Below are 23,929 nucleotides of genomic sequence, written 5' to 3' on the forward strand. Positions count from 1 at the left end.
AACCACTCAGCTGTTAAGTACATCTATCCAGTACAAATGCTTCTACAACACAAATTTTCAAAGGAATTGTAAAATCCAAACAGTATCAGTTTTTCATGGAGACAGAACTTACAAAGCCAAGCAAAAATACTGGCCAGAGAAAGGAAAGAAAATACCAATTAATGGTGCTGATGAAGAAAAAACCCACAGCAAGTTTCCAGTGTTAGCACTGCTGATTCAAAGTATATACTACTGGAGTATTTTTCTTTAGTTGTCCACCTTCTCTGAAAGCTGGAGTTAAAAATACAACAGAAAAAATACTTAAAATTCCTGAAATGTGAAGAACAAGAACTTATTTAAAAATCAGGTGACAAAAAAACTTGACATAGGGAATCTGCAGTGAAACACACATAAATTTTTTTCCCAAAGCAGATTTTTAATTTTTCAAGTGTTCAGAGCATCTGCCTTTGCCATGGGTTGCTCCTATCAGGAAGATCACAGGGATATAGATAAAAAACTTGTGCTCACATTGAGTAGAAGAAAAGTTTTTTTTTTTTTGAACAGAGTAAATACATAGTTCACATGTTCAATCAGCTCCTTCAACAGAAATACTAAGGGCACTGCATATGTTTATCTACATTTTGGCCAGGAAATATAACAAGGTATTACCCCCACAAAATTAGGGGTTAGAAAACAACCATGTGGCATCACCTAGTCACGTCAATTCTGCAGAAATGCTCATAAGTGAGAAATGAGGGCTCTTTGGGAGTTAGAGCCACATCTTGAACAAAAATTTCTGAAGGAAAAAAGCACATAATCTAGATACAGCGTACAGCTTCACAGCCAAACAGCTCAATTTGCAATCTCAAGGCCAGAAGGCAATAATTTCTGCTTCTGAAACAAAACACAGCACTTCCCAGTTCCATTATAGACACTGTTTTCTTTGGACTCCCAGAAAGCTGCTTGGTTACTATAGCAACAGATACAGGGGGAAAGCTTTTCATTTGTAAACGGCCACTCCTTTAAAATCATACATGCTATTTTCCCATACCTTTTAATATGCATCAAATAGAGAGTAAAATGATGAAAGCCAATATAGTACATAAGAGCACTTAAAATACACATGTTGATTTGGTAATTTTACTAGTAATGCTTTTCACCCAACCAAGTATTTTAGAAATATTTACAAAATAACACTCAAGTCTTACAAAATAATGAATACAAAAATCATTCAACTGATACATTCCAAATTGTCAATAGTACAGCAATTATTTGCCCCTTACTGTTTTAGTATAACTGTACAATGAAGGTTCATGTTCTGGTAGGGGAGGAGGAACATACAGCAGAGTACAATTTAATTCACACAAGTCTGCTGCCTTGCTAATGAAATCAACACACTAAATCAGAATAAGCTTAAATGAGACAATTTTTACTAATTGTTGACAACAAAAGTCTCATAATGGGCAATACATGTACCTTGCAATAGTGCTGTATTAAAAGCAAACCCACATAACCTTTCCTCAAGATGTAATTTGCACATAGGGAACTAAAACCGAAGCAGAATATATTACAATTTCATTAAAACAGACTGCTTGAGATCCTGCTGAGATAGTTCTAAGCTAGCACTTTCACAATCCAAGTATTCAGTACTATTTTATCTGTCTACTACAAACAAATGTTAGGTCTAACACCAGATATGTGCAACTCATAGCGCAATCTTGTTCTGATGAGAGTTTACTTTTGGCTCACTTCCAGCAGAAAGCAACTATGCCTTTACACTAATAAAAATTATTTCTGTGTAAGAAGAGCTCTGCAGTAACTGCATTCACACCAGGCTCACAAAGAGAATCACAAGACACCCAAAGTCAGGTACAGAACCTGTGTAATGAGCAAGACCTTCCTCCCAGCTTCTTGATTTCTCACACCAGCTTGTTGAGGCCACTTCTCTGACATGCTGCATTTACCATGGAAGCCTTACCAGCAGCTTTATTCCCTTATTCTTTTATACAGCCTTATACAAAGGTACCAAGTTACGGGATAACCTATGGAAGGCTAAAGCTATCAGGAACAGATAAGCAAAGCCTGCAGCTGAATAGAAGTATCCTGCTGTTCCAATTACAAATTGAAATAAATTGCACAGTTCTTTTCTAGGAAATTTAAACTCTTAATAAGATTATCTGTGATGAAAAAAACAACAACTGACAAACAAGAAAACTCTATGGCTCTCAGTACAACTTAAATTATTCTCCCTCTAGTCTCTAAGACTACAGTTTCTGGATTCTCAAGATTTTACTCCATTTAATCACTGCTCTCACTTTCCATCATAGAACCTGGGTATCATTATGTATTTAGGACTAAGGGCCGCCGTCTGTTTTATTCCATAATCTCTTTGCTTTCCCTTACTGAGTGTTTTTCAAACAAAACTCATTAAACAAAGTACTCCTTTATTCTCGGGTAGATGGAACTAAGAGAGGGAACAAACAGCAGTAATGCACTTGCAGTGGAGAACAGAAAAAAAACAACATTCCAAGAAATTTTGTTAATACATGCCAATGCAGTTTTATATGAGAAGGGATAGCGGCATTCAAGAGAAACTGCATTTACCAGGACATCTACAGTGAAGAAAACGTCTCAGACCTCACAACCAGCAGTAAGTCCTACACAAACAGAAATGAAACATAACTGTATTTTTAATTACAACTGTAGTGCTTATACTTGAATTTATCATGCCTTTAACTTGGTTCACTCCATTAAATGTAATGTATGGCTACCATTTGCAGTGTTTTTTGTTTATGCTTGTGTGTTTTTATATACCGATATTTTAAAAAGGAAGAAATGAAAAAGGCTGATTCAGAGTACTAATTAGCTTTTTCAGAATATGAATGAGAATACAAATGAGTTTTTGAATGAGTTTTGAGCTACCCAGACCTGTCAGTTCCTTCTGTAAAAGGAAGTAAAGCCATCTTTCCCATGGGCCTGTACAGCAAAGGATATGATATGTATTTGCCAGAACCACTCTTCCCAGCCTGAACAAACTGAAGGGATTTTGAAATTGGCAGTTGAAATAAGGTTCTAAAAATTAGTAGCTGCTAATATTTTCACCTTAACTTTAAGCATTTTAAATACATATATATATATGCTGGACAGAGTTAGCACATCCTTGAACTATTACCTGAAATAAATACAATATAAAAAGATTAGAGTATATATTTATATTTAAATATATTTATATTTAAATGCTTAAGCATTTTAAACATATATATGCTGGACAGAGTTAGCACATCCTTGAATTATTACCTGAAATAAATATAATATAAAATGATTAGAGTATAAATATATAAATTATATATATAGAGACAATATAGAGAATTATAATATGTATTATAAAAGTATTATACTTATAAAGGATAAATATATAAATTAGTTCAGAAATGCCACTAAAGACTGACAGAATACATATTGATCAAAACCTTTTTGTCTTATACATAATGAACTGAAACAAGAGTACAATGCTACACATATTTTGTATTCCCCTTATTTTAATTTTATGCCTTATTATTATGGCTTTTCAAAAAAGTTCTAATGCTGAAGACCAATTTTAATATCATTGTACATATTTAGACTGAAAGTCTGGATCATGCTTTCTAAGGAAAAAGCCTGCCCTTTGTCTACCACTGATAAAAGACAAAACCTGCCAATTATACAGCCCCACACAAAAGGCAAAGCAGGGTACCACTTTCCAATCCTCCTCTCAGAGGTTTCAATCCACTGTTCTGCATCTGCAATCCCAAGAGTCCAGCTGAGGTGACAGCAACAGTTCTGTCATCCCAGCTGCACAGTTATCACACTGCCCAAAATGTTCTCATCTGTCAAATAAAACTGGACTCTTTATAAAAGAACAGCAAAGAGCTTTTTTAAATTATTTTTTTTTAAACTGCCACTTCTGGCAGTTTTGCCAAATGGCAAACCTGCAAATTATTTCAGACAGGTGACTGATTAAAAAAAAGGCACTTCCACTTCCACAAATGAGCTGTTTCATACCAGTATTAAAAACATTTTAGAAGCAGAAGAAGATCACATTCACTCTTATGACTTCCTAAATACTCCTGCTCTAAGTCAAGGAATGTAAATAACTGAAAATAAAAAACTGGTAAGTTTAAATAAAAATGAAATGAAATAAAATAAAATATTGATTTAGAAAAGTCACATGACTAATTGTGAAAATGCAAAAACTAAATTCCATTTTATTCTCCTCCAAAGCCAAGACATTTTGTAACACTTATTAAAAATATGAACAGGTAATATTTAAAAAACAGAAATAAGGGTTTACCTTTAATCATAATTTAAATAAGAGATAGTACAACAGTGCCCATTGTTATAAAAACGTCAACAGGAGCTGACTACAGCTATCAATACACTTAAACAATGTACATGAAGAGTACAATATATTTTCTACTAGGGTGTTTTCCTACCACAATGACTTCTAATCTGAAAGTTTCTAGTGTTCCATTTACAATGTGTATTTGTCTAGTAAGCCTGCAATTTGTATGCTATTACCAAAACCAAGTGCAGTAAAATAAGTTTTGCTTGATGGCCTGCAATCATGTATGAAAGGGCAGCAGCTCCTTTTTACAAGCAATTCTAAAGTGACGTCCATTTGCCATCATCTCTGTTCAAGTACCTTGTGTACAGCAGCTCAGCTGCTGCAGGGTCATATTCAGATATTCATTCAGATAGCTCTAATTTTAAATGCAAGCTTTTTTTGTTTGCTGATTTCTTTTCCTTTCCCCCTTGAACTTCTCCTCCCTCCCCTTTCCTCCCTGTTGCACAGACGGCCACAGCTTGGCTACGAAGCTCCCAGTTACTCATTTCCACGAGAGAAAAGGCAGACACAAAAGGTAACAGAAGATAACCATCATGGCATCAGCAAGCCTGCAGTTCTTTGCTTTTATTCTGGCTTTGTTTGGCGTTTTTGGAGATATCGCAGCCACCTTGCTACCAAACTGGAAGGTAAATGCAGACGTTGGCTCAAATATCATAACAGCTATAACACAGATGCAAGGACTTTGGATGGACTGCACATGGTACAGCACTGGGATGTTCAGCTGTACCCTGAAATACTCCATTCTCTCTCTCCCCGTCTACATCCAGGCTGCACGGACCACCATGGTACTGTCGTGTATCCTATCAGCCTTTGGGATCTGCATCACTACAGTCGGAATGAAATGCACAAGGCTGGGAGGGGACATTGACAGCAAAAATAACGCTTGTTTTGCTGGAGGAATCTGCTTCATTCTTGCAGGAATCTTTGGATTAGTACCAACGTGCTGGTACACGAGAGAAATCATTTCAAATTTCCTGGACCAGACCATTCCAGAGAGTAGTAAACATGAACCGGGAGGAGCAGTTTATACTGGATTCATCTCAGCAGGGTTTCTGCTTATCGCAGGTGTGATCTTCTGCTCTTCCTGTTTTAAAAGGCAGCAAGGAGCATGGATTTACCCTCCAAAGCAGCACCATTTCCCATCCACAGAGCAGGAGAGCAATGCAGGTTACAGCCTGAAGGACTATGTATAAATAGTTATTTCTATCTATTGATGTATATCTATTCATTCAAGGGTTTTTTTGTGTGTTAAGTGCAGTTTGGTTATTTCAACGAATGTGTAATAGAGCACTTAATCTTTCCTGTATCTGGGTTGCAGTTACGCTTATGCAAGGTATTTCATTTAAAGGGGCATCCACAAAAAGGAAAGAGTAGGAAAAGACACTTGTCTGCTACAAGAGTATTTTATTTTGTTGATTTTTCAAACCCTTCTTTCTGACTTCCCAAGTTAGACTTATTGAAGAACAAGGAACTATTTTAAAAACATAACTGACTGTACAATTCATGCCTTGATGTCTTGTTACAGCAAAGATGATTAAAAACTGTTTTCTGTTTAGTGAATCAGACTTTCAATAACATATGACATTTTATAGTGTATTTTACATTTTTATCTTGATTTTATTTATGATGCAAGGGAAAAAAAACCCAGAAACTATTTGTCCAAGGAGCCCAATTCAAAGGTTTTAAAACAGCGGACACATACGCCTTTCATTTTCAATTCTAAATTGCCTTGGTAACTAGATTTTGTTAAAAAAATAAAAAATACAAAAAAATCAACCAACCAAAACAAATCCTCAACAAAGGCTCAAGGCTTTAAACCTTAGCTGCACTGTATACTCGGCGTATCAGGCTGAAGGATCAGCAGTACCATTCAGCTCTTGCCAAACCCAGCTCTCCTGCCCCAAACTGCCACCTGCTGCGGGTTTCATTTATTATTGTTAAAGGAAAGTATGCTGGACAGTCACCAACTGCTACTAATCTATCACTACACAGTGAATGTTAGAGATGAGGAGCAATACAACAAGAGAAATGTAACCATAATTGTGAAAACACCTGTAAACTGTAACAGGATAGAAACCAAATTATCTATGCTCAAGAAACATCTGTAGACATTCTGGCTTACACTTGCTAAAGGCAGTTATTAACAGCTCAAATAACACAGTAACCACTTACTGTCTTCTACATTTCTGACCTCCTGAAAGAACCTTTTAAGTCATTTAAATTATTTCTGTAGGATTCGTTCCAGGCCCACTCCCAGGTATTCTATTACTGTAAAATGTACTATACAACAGTGATAAAGAGACAGCTTCTTTATTTTTTTAACTGTCTTATTTTGAATAATTACCTTAAATCCTTTAACCTTTTTTTTCACCACACAGATTTTGCTGTGTATTGGTCATTGGCAAAGTATGTTCTACCTAAATACTTCCCTAAGTGAGAACCAAATCAAGAATGAAAAAAGGTATAATACAGGCCTTTAAATTTAGGAACATGATGCTGGATGAGTCTCTCAATAAAATCAACTGCTATTTACTCTGCATATTTATACACAACTTTCTTTTCCCACAGTAGTAGTCTGAAATTTGCTAAAAGACTGTGAAGGAGCCTAAACATAAAATGTTTGGTATGTTGGAAAAAGATGTTTTATTACAGCATTTGGTAAAGTGGACTGTTTTATGGATTCACTATGTAAGTAGCCTTTATTCATAGAGAGTCTTCATTTTTCACACACAGAATGACATTACATTTTGTTTTTATTCTACTGTTACACACCTATTTTGAGTTTCCTATGTTTTAGTCAAGGAGCTTGATTTGTCCTATTCCTAATGCAACTATCAGCAGTCATTAGGTATTGCAGAGACTTCATTATAAACAAAAAGCCAATTTCTTCTTTTCCTAGACCCAATGTTGTGCAGCACCATTCCATTAACCAAGAATCTTTTATGTTTCAACACTCACAGAAATGTTGAAATAATATTCATGCACTGAGCAAACGAGGTAAACAACTTCTCACAAACAAGCATCTCCACCTTTAGAAAGGGGTTTGACATGACACTAAGCCATGATCACTACCATGTGAGTTAAATCTGTTTGCAAAAAATTATAATCAAGAGGCATTTTTACAGGAGGGTGTAAGAAAAAGGTAATAATGTCATACCATGAGCACAACAAAAAGTTCATTGGTTACATGTGGTAAATTTTTCTTCCTGAAACTTTATATAAAGTAGCTGTACTTCATATAGCTATGAAACAAAAATCAAGGATGGAGCCATTTCATTCACAGTACGCTGCAAGAGCTTTCCAATCAAACAGATTCGATGAGAAAGGGTAACATCTAAAACCATGCCAGTCTACAGCTAAAAGAACAAAGACAAAACACAGGATCAGTCTACAAAAGGTGTGTGAAGGAAACAAAATAATAGTGAAAACAGGTGCCAGTCGTGTCTGAAAGAATTCCACTTTCTGCTTTTGCAATATAAAAGCAATACTTGTTTTAACTCAAAAATACATTAAATAAAAATATACCTGCCTTTAGTTGTACTGTGTTTTTTATTCAACAGAGCACCAACTGACTCTAGGATGTGTTTATAATAAGATACTTGTCATAACTCTGTGTGTTACCTCTCTCGGTCAACTACAGCCTGTCCAGCACAGGAGAATAGAAATATCAGTTAGAGCTTCCCAATTCTGGGACACAGTCTGCACAAGAGTTGTAACTACATTAGCTTTATTACTACTCAAGTTGTACCCATCGCTGAAAAATCCCCACCATAAAACTGGAATTTTAGCCTTACTTAAAACTATATTACATATTTGACAGTGAGAGGCCATCTTGAAATTATTTTCCATTCAGCTAGGAAACAGGGTAAAAAAACCTAAGCCAAAACCTCAAGGCAAACAACAAGATTTCTTAAGCACGGTCATTTTCTTTCACAACAGATTTCTGTAATTTAACATGTTTGAACAGTTACTTGCTCAAAAAATACTAACAGAATTTTAAGAATTTTAACAGAATTATACCCAGATAGAGGCCTTAAAATTCATTGTGACAAACAAGAAAATAACCTTCCAAAGGCTCTCAAGAAATATACCAGAAAAGTAAAAAGGATTGAGAGAGAGACTGATAAAGGGGAAGGGAAATGTATTGAAGAGCTGAAGCAACCAATTTAGGAGGAACTTTCAGAAGCTGCCAGTTCACTTCTGAAACAGAACAGCAGTTTGATAGGACAAGTAGTAATGGTTTTGAAATCCCAGAGGGTTGATTTAAATTAGATATAAGGTAGAAGCTTTTTACAAAGAGGCTGGTAAAATACAGACACGTTGCCCAGAGAGATGGTGGATGCCCCATCCCTGGAAACATTCAAGATCGCACTGGACAGAGCTCTGAGCAACCTCATATAGTTGGAAGATGTTCCTGCTCATTGCATGGGAATGGTACTAAATGACCTTCCTTCCAACCCAAATACTTCCATAAGCCTATGATTTCCACATGCATTCAGAGACACAGACATCACTTAAAGTCAGGCACAAATTTTTACAAAAAAAATCCAAACCAAACCAAACAAGCTTCTTATCCAAAATACTGAATTATTTGTTAATTTTTGATTCCTGTACTCATAATGGCTATTAATAAAAACCAGTGGCAGCAGATAAGAGGACAACAAAGAGACTGTTCTCTACTCACTCAAGAACATATAAGAGGGAGAAAAGATTGTTACTTTTTTAAACAACCAGTGGGATACAGCTGACAAAGTGCTGTAGCAAATAGGAGGGAATAAAATATGCTAAAGATGACTGGGGTGAAACATAAAGATTATAGACATGGTAAAATTAGAGATGTTCGACAAAGGTGACAAATGAAAAGCTTTTCTTATCACAGTCTTCCAAAAGACCCATCAAATTCTTAAAGCACAATTTCCAAACTGTTTATAAATGCATACGGTAAAATAGCAGGCTTTCGAAAAATACTCCAATCCTAGAAGACTATCCTGACATTAAATCCTAAGCTCCCTCTCCAGAACACCCACAAAATATATGCTGACCTTGCAGATTAGTTTGAAGGTCAAAGCCAAGTTCTGAGGAACAAAAAAAAAAAAAAGGCACTTTCTCAGAATAAGCATGCTTCATTTACAAGAATTTCACATCACACCACTTCATAATATAGAGATGTTCAATTAGAGCAGCCAACAATGCTCCTTAGTGAAAATAAGATACATTGCTTGACTGACATATTAACAAAAAAACCAAATAAATACAGGAAAACCTACCTCTGGCTTTGGAACAAAGGCTTGACCTGGAATTATGAAACAGTTTTCCACAGTGCAGAGATGCTGAGCCATGATGGACAGTCTGCTGCGTTGGCTACTTCCTGGATTAGCTGTAAGTCTCTATGGGAAAATCAAAACCTGTACATCAGTGATACTGAACTGACCAAGTGACCAGTTGTATTAAAGCTGGATTTTCAGAATAATCAAGTTTAAGAAAAAGACACCAGTTAATCATTAAAAACTTGTATCAAATTGTATGCTCAGTTAATCTAAAATTTTCTTCTCCGATATAGCAGCATTTCATTAAGATACCACGCTGACTTACAGCCTCATTCCTGCAGTCAAATGCACATGAAAATGAACTCCTAAAAATTCTGCAGATCTAAATGAATGTCAAAATAATTTTGTATGGATACAAGAGAAAACTAAAACTATTCTGACTGCAGAACTCAAAAGAAACATAACACCAGCTGAACAGTACTCTCACAATCCTTTTCTTCCACTGTTGCTGTATAAAATATTACTACTTTTTTTTCTTCTTCAAGATGAAACAAAGCTCTATAAACTCAGGATCAGCAAGAAACCAAAAGTTCTTTGTAATTAACTGGTCTACTCTTACAATATTTGCCACGAAGATGGGTCTATTTTACATAAATTTAGAATGCCTAACAGTGAGAGCATTTAATACTTAAAATTCAATTTAAGTATCATCTGATTTTCCCAAGATTTTTTTACACAATAGCAGCCTGGACAGAGGTTTCCTATGCTTTTGTGACCTGGCAAGAAACACATTTTATTGTGTTTTGCTTGCACAAACATAACTGAAACATATAAAGCATCTTGTAAAAGAAGTCTCAAATTACAAAAGTCATTTCGCTAACAGAAAGTCATTTCATTAACACAAAATCGTGATGATTCATGTTCTTATTTACTACCACCTCAATAAAAGATAAAAACTGAACCCCAATTTGCATAGCTGGTAATATTTGTACAGCATGTAGCTCCGTATGAAAACCCTACTCATAAAATGCTGCCATGCTTATTAAATTTATGCCTGAAAACTAAAAGTTAAACCAGTTGCTGAAGTTTCACAGTTTTTCAAACAACTCTTCCTAAAAGCAGTTCAGCATGGAGCAAATAAATACTTTTCAATTACTTTTTGGAAAGAACGGTCTGTGATTCTTTTTGCCTATGCCAGCTTTTAAAGCTACCTTCATTGTTGTGTCAGAGGAAATTATTATTCTCTAAAAAAAACCCAGACTGCAAAGTCTAACAATGCAATCTGACACGCACTTCCTTAACCTCTGCAGTGGAAATGAAACTGACCTAATGGCAACACTTGTAGCAATACTCCCAGTGCCAATTCAAACAAGCCTGTCTTTACTTCTCCCAGAAACCAACTAGCAAGTCTCAGACAGTAAGCTCCTGCTTCTCAATTACAGAAGGGATAACTTAACATCTGGATAGTAACATCTTAAACCACTTCAACCACAGCAGCAGGAACATACTTGTGTACAGCACCCATGCACGGAGCAGCCAGACAAACCCCCAGCCACGGGCAGGGACATGCAGGGCTAGGTCAGCTTGCTCAGGGACCTGTCCTGCCTGATCTTGAAGGTTTCCAGGGATAGAGCATCTACCACATCTCTTGGCAACCTGCTGTAGTGTTTCACTACCCTCACTGTAAAAATTACTTCCTTATATCTAAATCTGCCTTCTTTTGGTTTAAAACCATGACTCCCTGTTCTATAGCAACAGGCCCTGTTAGAGGATCAATTTTAGAGTAAGTGGGCTGGAAGAACCTGGCCTAGGGTGACAGATTTGAGATGAAGCACTGAAGAATTTGGGACAAAGCAAAAGTTCTTACCCACAAAGTGAATAGCAATTTTACAAATTTAAACTATAAAGTAAAAAAATTATATGCTTGACACTCAAAAGTGCTATTTTTACTGATGTGGGTATTTGGCCTCATCCTCCTTCACAGATCTCAGATTCAGCATAGAAAATAACTGCTGGTTCTTATCAGCTTTAATCAATTCATTTATGTCATATCAGAACACAGTGGGCTGCAGTTGTAGGTGTCTAGTAACGTAACTCACACCAACATTGCTGTGCTACAAGGAAACAGAAAAGCAAGAAAATATAACCAGCAATAAAGGCAAAGGTACCTACTTCTCTGTTATACTGGCAAAACAAAGTCTGACCACAAATAAAAGAGCACATTGCTTCACCTTCCGACTGTTAACATCAAGGTATCCTAACTAATTAGAAAGCACATCACTCCATTCCATGATGCATCTTATGCTTTTGCTGAGCTTATGACATATACACAGACTTTCTTTGATATTCAGGCTCTTAGCTTAGAAATATCCAGGAAGGATACCAAATTCCCCTATCAAGACTATAAATCCAGAGATACACAAAATATCAGCAGCAACTCACTATGATCTGCATTACACTGTCCACTCTTTCCTGATACTGACTATACCTGTACATATCTATTTATTTACAGCGGTTACCTTAAGCAACTCCAGAGGGTCAGGAGAAAAGACACAGAGCGTAATTATTGTTCCTTCTCCTAATCATAAAATAAAATAGTATCTTTAAAACAATTTCTTTTCCTGGTATCAAACCAATAATGGAAATGCAAACCAAAAACCATGAACAACTTTGTCTTTGAGGAAGACCCGTGTTGAACAAGAATCAAGAGATCTCAAAATATAAACTCAGCAACAATTAACACTGATTCCCTGCACGACCTTGAACAATATACTCCATTTCCTAGTGTCTCTAATTCCTCAGTGTTTTAGGTACAACAGCTTAATTGTGCATGGTATTTTGCACCTAATTGAGCTATACTGGGTGCAAAAGAACTGTAATCTGCACATCACCAATGACATATGCAGCTGGGTACAGGATGTAAAGGACAGAGTGCTCTCACACAGGGTTAGGTGAATTCTTGCTGTCACAAAACTATGCATCTCACCTATCATCACTCTGCATTTCACATCACTGTCCACGAGCCATATTTTGCAACAAGGCCTAATCTCACATGACACGAAGTCCTTCTGGGAAACAGACCTGGATTCTGTAATGCCTGAAGCCAAATGAGCCCAGAACTGCATTTAAAAATCTGGTTTATTTCATACCAAATGTTTGTCCCTAGTGTTCTCTAGAGCCACCTACTGGAAATACTTCTTCAATCTTGGTTGCAAGGCCAGGGCAGTGATGGCACAATATGGTTTTCTTTGACCCATATGGTTTTCTTTGACCCAAAAAATGACAGCAGACATTCCACTTGCAATGTAATTATTACTAATTTTCACAGAGGAAAAAAAAATCACAAAAATTTTCCTATTCTATTTTTACTTTGAAGGATTAAAATGAAAACAACATACACACTGAGGCTGCACAGACAAAACACAGCAGTTACGAACACTGGAGTAATAAGATAGAAATTCAGTTACTTGCTGAATTCAGGCTGATGTGCAACTCCTTTTTTTCATTATAAATGCAAGTGAGATGCTTGTTAAAAGCCAGACTGCTTCCATAACTGCAACTCAAAAAAGCTTTCCATTCTCTATGTTTTATATGTTTCATGCAATGTCAATAGAAATAAACTGTTAAGTCTGAAAGCACTGTGGAGTAAGCCAACCTAGTATCAACTGATCTGACATTAACACTACTACACTGCAGATCAGTCTGGCCTTCCTTGAGAAACTAACTATTAATACAAAGCAAAACATCAATTTGCTCTTGGACTTGTGGTGACAGAAGTCAATTAAGGCCTTTTTACACACACAAGAACAGCAGAATACATTAATAATTCTGATATCAAGTCTCATTCAAGAAAGCCAATGCCAATTTCCATGGTCTTGACAAACACCCCCTGTGTTTTAAGTGCCTAATCTCAAGTGGAAATAATGCTAACCTTCCATTTTTCCTTATTTTAAGGAAGGTGTTTCTTAAAAATTATTTTAATAAAGAGGACAAAGAAAAATATAAGTGTACTTCTTGAGATGAATGAAAGGTAAAGAAAAACAGATTGATGACATGCTGCACAAATGACTGTGAGAGAATAAACATATTTGAAAACAGAAGAGTGCTGTGCAATCTATGCATGTTAAAGAAATCAGACTACAAAAAAAACCAGAAAGAGTACCTTAATGAAATATAGCCCTGCCTAAGACATTAAAAAAATTACATTCTTGTGAAAGGATCAGAGTAGGTAATTAACATATCAAAATTCATAATTTATAACCACATAAACTAAAAACTGAACTAACCTTTTCCTCTCTTTTCAAAGTCAACTAAGAACGGGATTGTAGTTTTAAACAAAAGATTGCATATTAACAATATGCAAAATTGAAAAAAAAAAGCCAAAATTTTACCTCCCCAACTTCCTTTTGAAAAGTCAGCGTCATCTGTGTCCTGCCATAAATAAAAGGTCCATCCCTTTTTGAAACATTCTCAAGCCACTTGATGATGAGAGGAGTCGAAACACTGAAGGGCAGATTCCCAATGATATGTATATCTGGTGGTTCTGTTGACATTTGACAGAAGAAAAACAGCTTTGAAAAAGTTTTGGGAAGATTTTGCCAAGAAATAAAACACAAGAAAGATACATGCCTATCAATCTAGACTTAAAATATGGAAACAATTTTTTATCATGCCACACCAGAATAACGCCTGAACATTTATACTCATCTTACACTGACAAAACTGTGTTACTATTATCAGTATTTACTTGGAAAAAAAGTGGTAAGGTCTAGTTCTCATTTACATTTGAATAAATCAGTCAGTTTTAGATGATTTTCAGCTGATGAGTAAATTCAGCTAAGCTACTCTAGAACAGCAGAACCACAACAGTGTTCCTGTGATTTCAAACTATGACTACTAGGTACAGAATAAATAGCCATAACTCATACTTCTGCCCAACACATCCTCCCAGAGGCATTTTACTGAGTCCTAACAACCCTCAAAACAACCACCTAACTCACAGTGGACAAGAGCTCTCCTTCTGTATAGAGTCCTCTAAAACCAAAAGGTGTTAAAGTACAAGACTTGGCAATAGGAAGTGGTTTTTCAGTTATGCATCATATCAGTATCAGTATGCTGTACAACACAACACAGAGATTTCAGCAGCAGGGACCCTTATGTCTAAGCAGGAGTACAACAGAAGTGGGCAAAACCCAAAAGCCAGTGTGCTGTTTCTTAGATATGACAATGTTGAATAACATGAATTAGAGATGACAATATCAAATTCAAGCTGTTTTTCTGGCACACTTATTAACACTTTTTAGGCCGCAATATTTCTAGTCTATCTACGCTATTACACATTTATCAGAGACGGTGGTTTTTGAAACCCACCAGCTTTTGAGATTTTCATATGGCAATAATACAGAAGAAATGTATCTTGCCTCCAGTTGGTCAGCTCAAAACCTAATAGTGACTCTATGGTCAAGAAAGGTAAATTTTTAAAACTGCACTATACTCTCACATGTACATTTTATCATAGTTTGTTCTGTGAAGAACTTACCTTTTGCAATGAGGCAAATACATCATAAAATTTTTCTAGGTGAACATGATGTGCCATGGTCTTTTATGTTATAAGTCAGAAAGCACTTTACTGCTCTTCAGGCATTGCAAAGAATGACTTCACCTTATATTAAGAAATTTGGAAAATGGGACTGGGAGGTTACATCTGATTTATCTAATAGTATTACATGTTTTGAAATGGAAGTGAAATAGTGCCCTGCTGCAACCTCAGGATTAAAACAAAGATGCAAAAAACCCACAGTCCTGATGAGATTCTACTTTTGCCAAAGATATCCAGCTGAAACCAAAGCAATGACAAAACTAAATTTTTGAAGGCAAGTTTTCCAAAAGTTTCAAAGCAAGTTACAGAAATTTCTTCAGTGGAACAGCAGGAGTGGTGATTTCTGACTTCTTCAAAATGAGGAAGAAGCCAAGAAGTACACCATTTGATCTCCTTTTTATGCTTTCCAGAAGCCATTCTTGTACAGTCAAGACACTCAAAGGTTAATAACTGCAAAGCTCCTCAGTTTAAACTAAGGTCGATGTCACATAAATTCCACTGTTTTGTACTAGAAAAGGAACAGATCTCTCTGTTTTCTCTAGGGGAAAAATCCAAACAGTTGCCTTTTTATCTTCAACATGTACCAGAAGAGAGTAACACCTGCACTGAGTGAACTTCAACTTTATCACTATTTAAGACAAATGCAGAAGCCCTAAAAAAATGAAGTAAACCAAATGCAAATACTAACCATCCTCCCAGTTCTTTTTTAAGTGCTTTGGAAAAGCCTTCTCCATCTTATAGGTCAGGATATCTCCATGAACGATGCGCACTTTTCCAGGAGCTGCTTCAGATAGCATCTGTTTGTAAACAAGCAAGCAGAATCCACAATGAGTGTTAACCAAACTGATTTCCAGTTTCAGTCACTGCAGGAATCAAACCATTGCTATATATTTATCTTCAATATACAAGAAAGCACAGTAGGAGGTAAAACTGAGAATACTATTAGTAAGTATTTACTTTCAAGAAGCAAACACTAGATATGGATTAACGTGTGATTCTGTAAACACTTAATTTTTCACAAATGTAGAATTCTTAACAGAGAATTCAAACTTGAAAAGACTGCTAAGAGTCTCTTCAACAACAACAATTAACAAGTCCCAGATCACTAGCAGGACCTCACCTAATTTAAGTAATAATGCAAGCAGGAGGTTTTGAAAGGTTTTTAGATCAATTGCCTATGAAAACAAGGGCTCGTGTTGTTTATTCTGTTTTCCCCACAGTTTTAGGTCTATTATCCAATTTCAGCCATTTGTGATACAAAGCTGCAGAAATACAAATTTTTACTTTTACATGAAAAATGTGGAAGAAATTCTCTTAATATTCCCTGTAGTAATCTAAGCTTGTAACATTAAAACACAAGGAATCCACTTCAAAGGTGGAATGAATATCTAGCAGGAGGGAAGACCTCAGTAATTTCTATCTTCCTAGACATGACAAAATCATCTCCAATGTCAGCTTCTGCAGCCCACTTGCACAACTTATCTAGTATTTAATAAAGGCTGATATGCAAACTCAGTGCTGGCTGTAGTTTGACAACCAATTCTTTCATTTCTGGTTCAGTTCCCATAGTCAAAATTAGTTAAGCTTTTTTAGTGCTGTACTAATCTTTTCTCTTATGCTATGAAACAATACACAAACAGCACAATTCAAAAGCAGTGGAAACTTTTTCAAAGATGACATTTGGGGATATTTATTGATCCTATAAGGCAATAATGAGAAATGGCTTAAAGAACAACTTTGCTTTTGCACAGAAATTCAAATTCATAAACAGTTAAGTGTCAGCGGCCTAACTGCCAAAATAAACTGCTCATCATTGTTAGTCCCATTTTCAATCTGAATGATGTTTATATGCTCAGGGGCACAAAGAGCTTTCACAATTCTCTGAGCCAAAGGAAAAGACTACTTTCCCCTACTGTTCACATAATGTTGTAATGAAATTTTTTTGAGTAAAAGTTTAAGGTTTTTAATTTATCAAAAAAACCTAAGTTTTATGTAGAGCAATAAAAGCTTAACAAAAAACCCCTAAGTGTTCCAACATGCTTTAAATGCAATTATTTCCAAGCAGAAAAAATAAAACTAATCTCAACTCCAAACTACTTAATGGACTTTCAGCATTACACTAGCAATTATATGACATACAAATTCACTAATCTGCCATGGTTTGTCAAACCTTTCTTTGAAGCTGTTATAAATGTTCTAGCAGGATTATACTGAAAGATAATGTAAGATTAATAAAGTTAGAAAATAGTGTCATTTGCTAATAACAGTTTTCTTATCAAGATTGAGTTTAGGGGCTGCTGAGTAACACACTTTACATAACTGAGAATTGCATTTAATTTGTGACCAGAAAATCATTGTCTTATATTTCTAATTTGAAATAAAGACTTGGAAACCCAGTGAAGCTTTTTTTTATTTGAATGGAAAATGTGTGCAGCTAATACAGCTCCAGGAGCTGCTGTGCATCAAGGACACCAGCCAAGAGTGTTCCATCATACAGATACTCTCATTCTTCACACGCAAAAGGGCACAAAGGAAGCATAAGGGTCATAGTTCAAAACATGAAATGGTGTTCCTGGAATAATTTTATATTCAATACACTCTCTTGCTCCCTTTCTCTCTTTATCAATCTTTCCAGCCTAAAAACTATTAGAGCATATGGCATAGAGAGGCTGGGATTCTTTAAGACTGAGACAGAATTGACAGACGCTCAGCTGGTGTAAGCTTTAACTCAGTACACATATGTTCTTCACTGTATTTCAGTTCTGCAGTAAAGAATATCCCCACTTCAGTTTTTTGAGAGACCACAGCTTGAAAAACAGTTAATGAAAAATGCTGTATGCTTTACATCAGCAATTTTAAAAGTATCTAAGAGACATTTTAAAGTCATAGTCCCCAATTGTTATTTTCATCTCTGACATTTCACCTTATTCAAATCTCAACCCTTTTATGAGCATGAGTTTTGACAGTTTGCTTGGGAAACCAGAAAAATAACTACAGCCCATATTATTAGAAAGATTCACTGTTATGTATCTTATTTGTATGGAAAAAAAGCAATACCAAATTGAACGCTAATGGCTGCAACACATTTCTTGCTCATTCACATCCACTGTTACTGAGTTATACCACCTCTATGTTCAATAACCTCATTCAGACATTTACTTCTACTCTGAGGAGACTGGCAATTAAAAATAATGACTAACATTATGTCACTTGAACAGTAAAGATAATTACATACCAAAAGCTCATTTTAGATGCTGAGAACTATACTTTTACTCAGATTAAACTGTTGCAGAGGACGCATTTCGGAAGAACAGAAAAAAAAAATCCAAGTACTTAAAAAGCTCTCTCAACTAAAACAAGTGTCATTTAACCTCAAATTCTCTCCAGTCCCAAACCAGTTCTCAAAATCTAAAACAAAAATAATGATTGCTCTCACTCAAGTAAAAACACAGTTTCACATTCCATAAGACGAATTAATGGCTAACCCCAAAAAGACATAATTACATGAACATTCAAGTTTCAGGGTATGAGCAGTTTCATTGATACCTTACAATATTTTTATCATATAAAGAGACAGTAGCAGTTCTCAAGTGAACTACTTACTTATTTTCACTGCTGATTTACTGAAAAAGACACAGTGCAATTTAAGGAAAGTCCTTTGAATTGCTTTGAGATTGTTGAGACATAAGAAAACAGTAAAATTTTAACATTTTTGGATTCTGTTTTTCTTGCTGGATTTATACAGCCAAATTCCATAAATATCCAGCAATACAAGTAGATAGCATTTGAAAATGGCATGATGGCTCGTGAACTTATACCAACTTTAAAAGAAAGGAAGAAAAGCTTAAGAGTCTTTTTTTGAAAATGCAAAATAGCTGCTTGCTTTATTCTTCTGTACCTGGATGTTAATACATTGACTGTATTAACTGGAGATATGCCTTCTCAATTTTATAAAGCATAACTATTAGGATTAAAACGAAATATAAGACCATACATAAGGACATTACATTCAGCCTTCAAATTATGATTTCACCAGCATGATGAAATGCACATGAAATGTCTCAGCCTGAAAAAAAAACCCCACAAAACCAACAAGCCTTGGCAGTAACTCAGTTGCAGGATAAGGTCCTAAAGGGCCTATGAGAAAGCAGGAACAATGAATTGCCATACTGTGTATCTTCAAGCAAGTTATAGCTCTGGTTTCTGCCACAGAACCAAACCTATTTTCAGTGCTGAGATTCCAACAAGACACCTGGAATCTCTCTAAGTTCTCAGAATGTTCTTATACAATGCTGTGGTTATATGTACACAAATCATTCTCTAGTTGGTACCTGCAATCCTGGAATAAATCGAGCATCTTTTTCAATTAAAAGGAGTTGTTCAACACCAGCACTGAGAATGGACCTGGTAATTCCTCCTGGCCCAGGGCCCACCTCGCAAACATGGGCATTCTTCAGCTCACCAGCCTGTTTCACTATCTTGTCTGCAAGACACAAAGAACATACTAAGCCTTTATTTTCCAGGAGATTCAGCTCACCAAGATAACCTCATTGTTTACTGTTACACGAGCACAAGCATGCTTATCTCAGAACAGACATAAAGAGTGACACATCCCAGTTAAATCATCATGCACCCGCCAGACTGCATAGAATTCAGATTTGTTCCATACTACAAGATATACTGAGCTATTTTAAAAAAAAGCTATTTTTAGTTTTATGTCTTTAGTATTTATTGTGCTCGTTACAGAATCAAATAAAAAGAGAGTATTACTCATCTGTACACTAGCAGTACTATTGTGCTGCAAGCAAGCACTTGTGTCCAACATCCTAAAGTCTCACTACTTGTCCCTATAAAGGTATTTCACTAGAGCACCTCTATTTTAAGGCAATTTAAGAAGTAAGAAGGACACAGTAAAGCTCTTTGAAGATTATATGATGTACAGAGCAATTTCATGAGGGAGAAACTGGACTACATGAAGAGGTGGAACACAGGCAACTGGTAGCTATAGAAAAGAGGGCAGTTGAAAGGTGAGAAAGGAATACCCATATGTAAGTAAAAGGATACAACATTAGGAAGTATTATAGACACTAAAGAAGACAGATTAAGGACTAGAAAATTTAGCTAATGAAATGAAGGGATCCTTGGGAAGCATGGAGAGAAGATACTAACAGAAATTATGCTGCTTACTCCATGATCTCTTATGTATGCAATAAAAAATATCCGAAGACCTGTCTGCTTGTAAAGTTTTACTAATGGCGTGCAGACATCTTTATTCCAGGGTAGGAGTCTGGTTGCTTAGGAAGTGGAACTGAGTTTCATGTTCTGAATTTTTATCAGTCTGAATCGTCAAACAAAATCAAACCGATAGCTACACGAAATTGCACTGCATTTCTAAATGCAAAATCTAGCCACCACTGTGCCAGTGAAGACACCCACCCCTGACTGACAGAACAGTGCCAGCTTTGTCACCCGCTGCTGACACAAAGCTTGAAAAAAATGAATTGTTCAGAACAATGCAACTGGTTCAAACCAGCTACACTTCTGATAAACTGAGAAAAATGACTCTCCTATCTACAGCACATAGCAAACTCTAAACTGCCCAATGTGTCACATACTTTCTATGATACAGAATAATCTGAAAAAATGCTAATTTTTAAGTCAAACTTATAAACCGAAATAGTACCCAAATGAGCCCAAATGAGACAAGTACTACTTGCATTTTGATTTTTTTGCATTTCAATCAATAACCCACATTTAGGCATATAGTTTTAGAAAAGGTCTTTATTATAAAGGTTGGCCATTGAGCTACCATTACTCTGGTAAATTATGCAAACATCATGTCCTTAGCTACACTCTGGATTCTGACAAAAACTGTGATACATATTCAATGTTAGCTAAAAATATTAGAATAAAATATTTAACCTGTCAATCGCAAATCCAGTAGAAAGTTCTGGGAAAGCTGTTTCAGTGCTTTAAGGCGAAAGAGTTTAATAATCTCTCCAATAGTTGGCAGGGGAGGCAGACGGAAAGCTGCCACCTTTCCTGGAGCAGCCATAAGAAAAAACTCTCATTCCTTCCTCCTAGGGAGACACCGAAAAGATTATTCTATTACAGACAGCGAATTAAAATTAACATTAAAAACACTACTAAGCCTTCAAACCAAGGCGTGATTTACAAATCACTATAGGACTAAACTCCAAACATCACTACTTTGATTTCTGGATGCAGTGCTCATGCCAGGCACGAACTGGGGGTATTTGGGCAAGTCCCAATGTGCAGCTCTGCCAAAGCCTCAGGTGAAACCAAGCCCTCTCACAAGTACTCGATGTCAACCTTTCATTACTTCAGAGAAGCGTCAGTAAGCACAATGACCCCAGGGCACCACGCAAAGCCAGAACGCGTTTCATTCACGTGTCCCTAAGAAAGGCCGGAGCAGCTCCGCCCGCCCGAGCTCCTGCTGACTGCGCAGGCGCGCTCGCCGTCAGCGCGGCGGGGGAGGGCCCAGCGCAGGGGCGGGGCCGCGCGTGCTGCCGCCTCACGCACCGGGCCAGGCCAGAGCCGGAGCGCGCCGCCGCCGCCGCTGCACGGGCTTTCTCCCTCCGCCTCGCTGTCGCAGCGGAAAGGGACGCTCGGAGCGGTGTCCCGGCAGCGCCGCGGCTCCTCACGGGGCGCAGCGGGCGCCAACCCGGAAGAGAAAGGGGCGCGGCGCTGCGCATGCGGCTGTCCCAGCGCCTTACCTGGGTGTGCGCGGTAGAGACGGGGCCGAGCGTGCCGCCGCGTGCGCATGCGCCGTGGGAGCCGAGGGCGGGGCTCGGCCCTGTGGGGGAGTAGGGAATTAGCAGTGGAGAAGCGCATTTAATAATAGTGTTCGTATGCGTAATTACATTATGTAAGTGCGTGTGCTTACATATATTTGCAGGTGTATTTATATCTAGGAGTGTATTCTTCAGGCGTTTTCTTGTTTTGCTCGTCCTGAGATGCACTGGTGCCACCAAAAGTCATTTTGGCAGAGCATCTCTGCAGTATCTTCAGAGGATTAAGGATGTTCCTTCTCCACAGCACTTTTAAAAAACTATTTGATTTTAAGGTTCTTTTTCAATTTTGCCTGTAATGTTCCATGTTATTATGACTCCAACAATGTTGAGGAGATACTTCCTGGAAGCTAGACTGTTACTAAAGAGCCAGAGGTAATAAAGATTATTATTAGGTAGATGCAAAGAAATAAGGATATTAAAGGATTTGCAAAGCATAATTTCTCCCTCAGGAGAAATAATGAGAGTAATTCTAAATAGTTTTCTGCATCAGGCATAGCTTCTACCCCCTGTGGCCTACTACTCCAGTTAAGTAATAACAGCAGATGCTGTAATGCATATTAGTGTTGTCCTGTGAAGAAGTAAATGGAAGAAGGCTGATACACAAAATTTGCATCAATACCCCTTTACAGCTGCGGGTTCAGTTTTGAGATCAATAAAGTTTATTTGAAACCTATGTGTGAGATAAGCAATACATGTATGAAGAACTGGGAAAAGGTGGTGTCAATAGGAGACAGAATATAATAGGAAGAAGCACATTTACAGAAAAGTGAAAATGCATCTAATTACTCAGTCATTAAAAATATAGGGAGCTTTGCACCTGGTGTCAGTAAGAAGAGGACCTGGCCTAGGGTTTATTTGCATACAGTGGAATATTGAAATAAAATCTCGTGGTCCAAGTCTTATCTGAAACAGTGATGTTTTGAGTCTGTGAGGTATAAAGTATCATTTTTAATATATATTATTTGAATTTAAAGTCATTAAATATAAAATGTAAGCTCCACCTGTTGGTGAAAATGTGGGATTTCAAATTATACTTGCTACTAGCCCTATGATAATAGCTCAGTTCCAAAAGGGCTTTACAAGAAATTGATATAATGGTGATTTTTCTGCTTAAAATCTGAAGAAATTTGAAGGAATATGGGGCTGCATCTCAGGAGAAGCAAGTATGAAAATGGCATGGGATCAGTCAGCTTTATGGGATCAATCAGCTTTATGGCCAGCTGAGGCGTCCAGGCTGTTTTAGCTCTCAAGCAAAAAAAGATGCCAATTTAAGTTTTCCTCTATGTAAAAAAAGTAGTGTCAGGACATTGTTTTAATAATGCATTTCATACTTGATTGTCACCAAGGCCGAAATTTTTTCGTCTCACAGCCTCGAATCTCCTCAGTCTTTGTATACAAGTATTGTTCTGACATAGTTAAAGTGCACACTTTTTCTGGACTAGATGAACTTGCATTAAAATTTCTAGATTATATCATGTGGTCATAACTCCTACTGTAATAACAAACTATAATAGATGTAAAATAGCTGAATGAAATCCAGTAATCTTTGCTAATACTTTCACCTGTGGAAACTTTTTGGTAGAAAAATTGCTTGCTAAAATAACAGTTGCAGTTTATGTCTGAAATGTTTTCAGGCCACGTCACTGACCGTCGTAACATTGGATCAGTCAGACTTCTGCAAGGAATTTTTGTGTGAAATCATCCTATTCATACACTTTTGTTATTAGTATTTTATTGCTGTTATGGTATGTTTTCCATATTTAATTGCTGTTTTTCCAGTAAATTATTGTTTCAAAACATAATCTCTCCTTTTTGTCCCTTTCTTATTGGAGGAGGGTGGGGGCAATGGACGTGGCTGACTGGAGCTTAATTTCCAGCTAGTTTT

General features: G+C 36.7%; 2 protein-coding genes across 6 annotated transcripts in view; one reads left to right on the plus strand and one right to left on the minus strand.

Annotated features, from left to right (window-relative positions):
* The window catches only part of TFB1M (transcription factor B1, mitochondrial), a 28,750-nt gene extending 5,029 nt beyond the window's left edge, over positions 1-23,721 (minus strand). The window contains exons 1-6 of one of the 5 annotated variants that reach the window (XM_038131925.1): positions 21,967-23,721; positions 21,152-21,309; positions 19,561-19,712; positions 15,918-16,026; positions 14,022-14,173; positions 9,631-9,750 (exon numbers count right to left, since the gene is read on the minus strand). In XM_038131925.1, the coding sequence (XP_037987853.1) occupies positions 9,631-9,750; positions 14,022-14,173; positions 15,918-16,026; positions 19,561-19,712; positions 21,152-21,284 (666 nt within the window). In that variant the 5' untranslated portion in view covers positions 21,285-21,309; positions 21,967-23,721. The other 4 variants (XM_038131924.1, XM_038131926.1, XM_038131927.1 and 1 more) reach the window with 4 other exon arrangements.
* CLDN20 (claudin 20) lies at positions 304-7,718 on the plus strand. Its single transcript, XM_038131929.1, has 2 exons — positions 304-2,629; positions 4,811-7,718. Exon 2 carries the CDS (start codon positions 4,897-4,899, stop codon positions 5,554-5,556), a length of 660 nt encoding a protein of 219 aa, XP_037987857.1. The 5' UTR covers positions 304-2,629; positions 4,811-4,896; the 3' UTR covers positions 5,557-7,718.
* Positions 23,722-23,929: the final 208 nt, after the last annotated feature.

Source organism: Motacilla alba, chromosome 3, assembly GCF_015832195.1.
Source record: "Motacilla alba alba isolate MOTALB_02 chromosome 3, Motacilla_alba_V1.0_pri, whole genome shotgun sequence".
Classification (NCBI taxonomy): domain Eukaryota; kingdom Metazoa; phylum Chordata; class Aves; order Passeriformes; family Motacillidae; genus Motacilla; species Motacilla alba.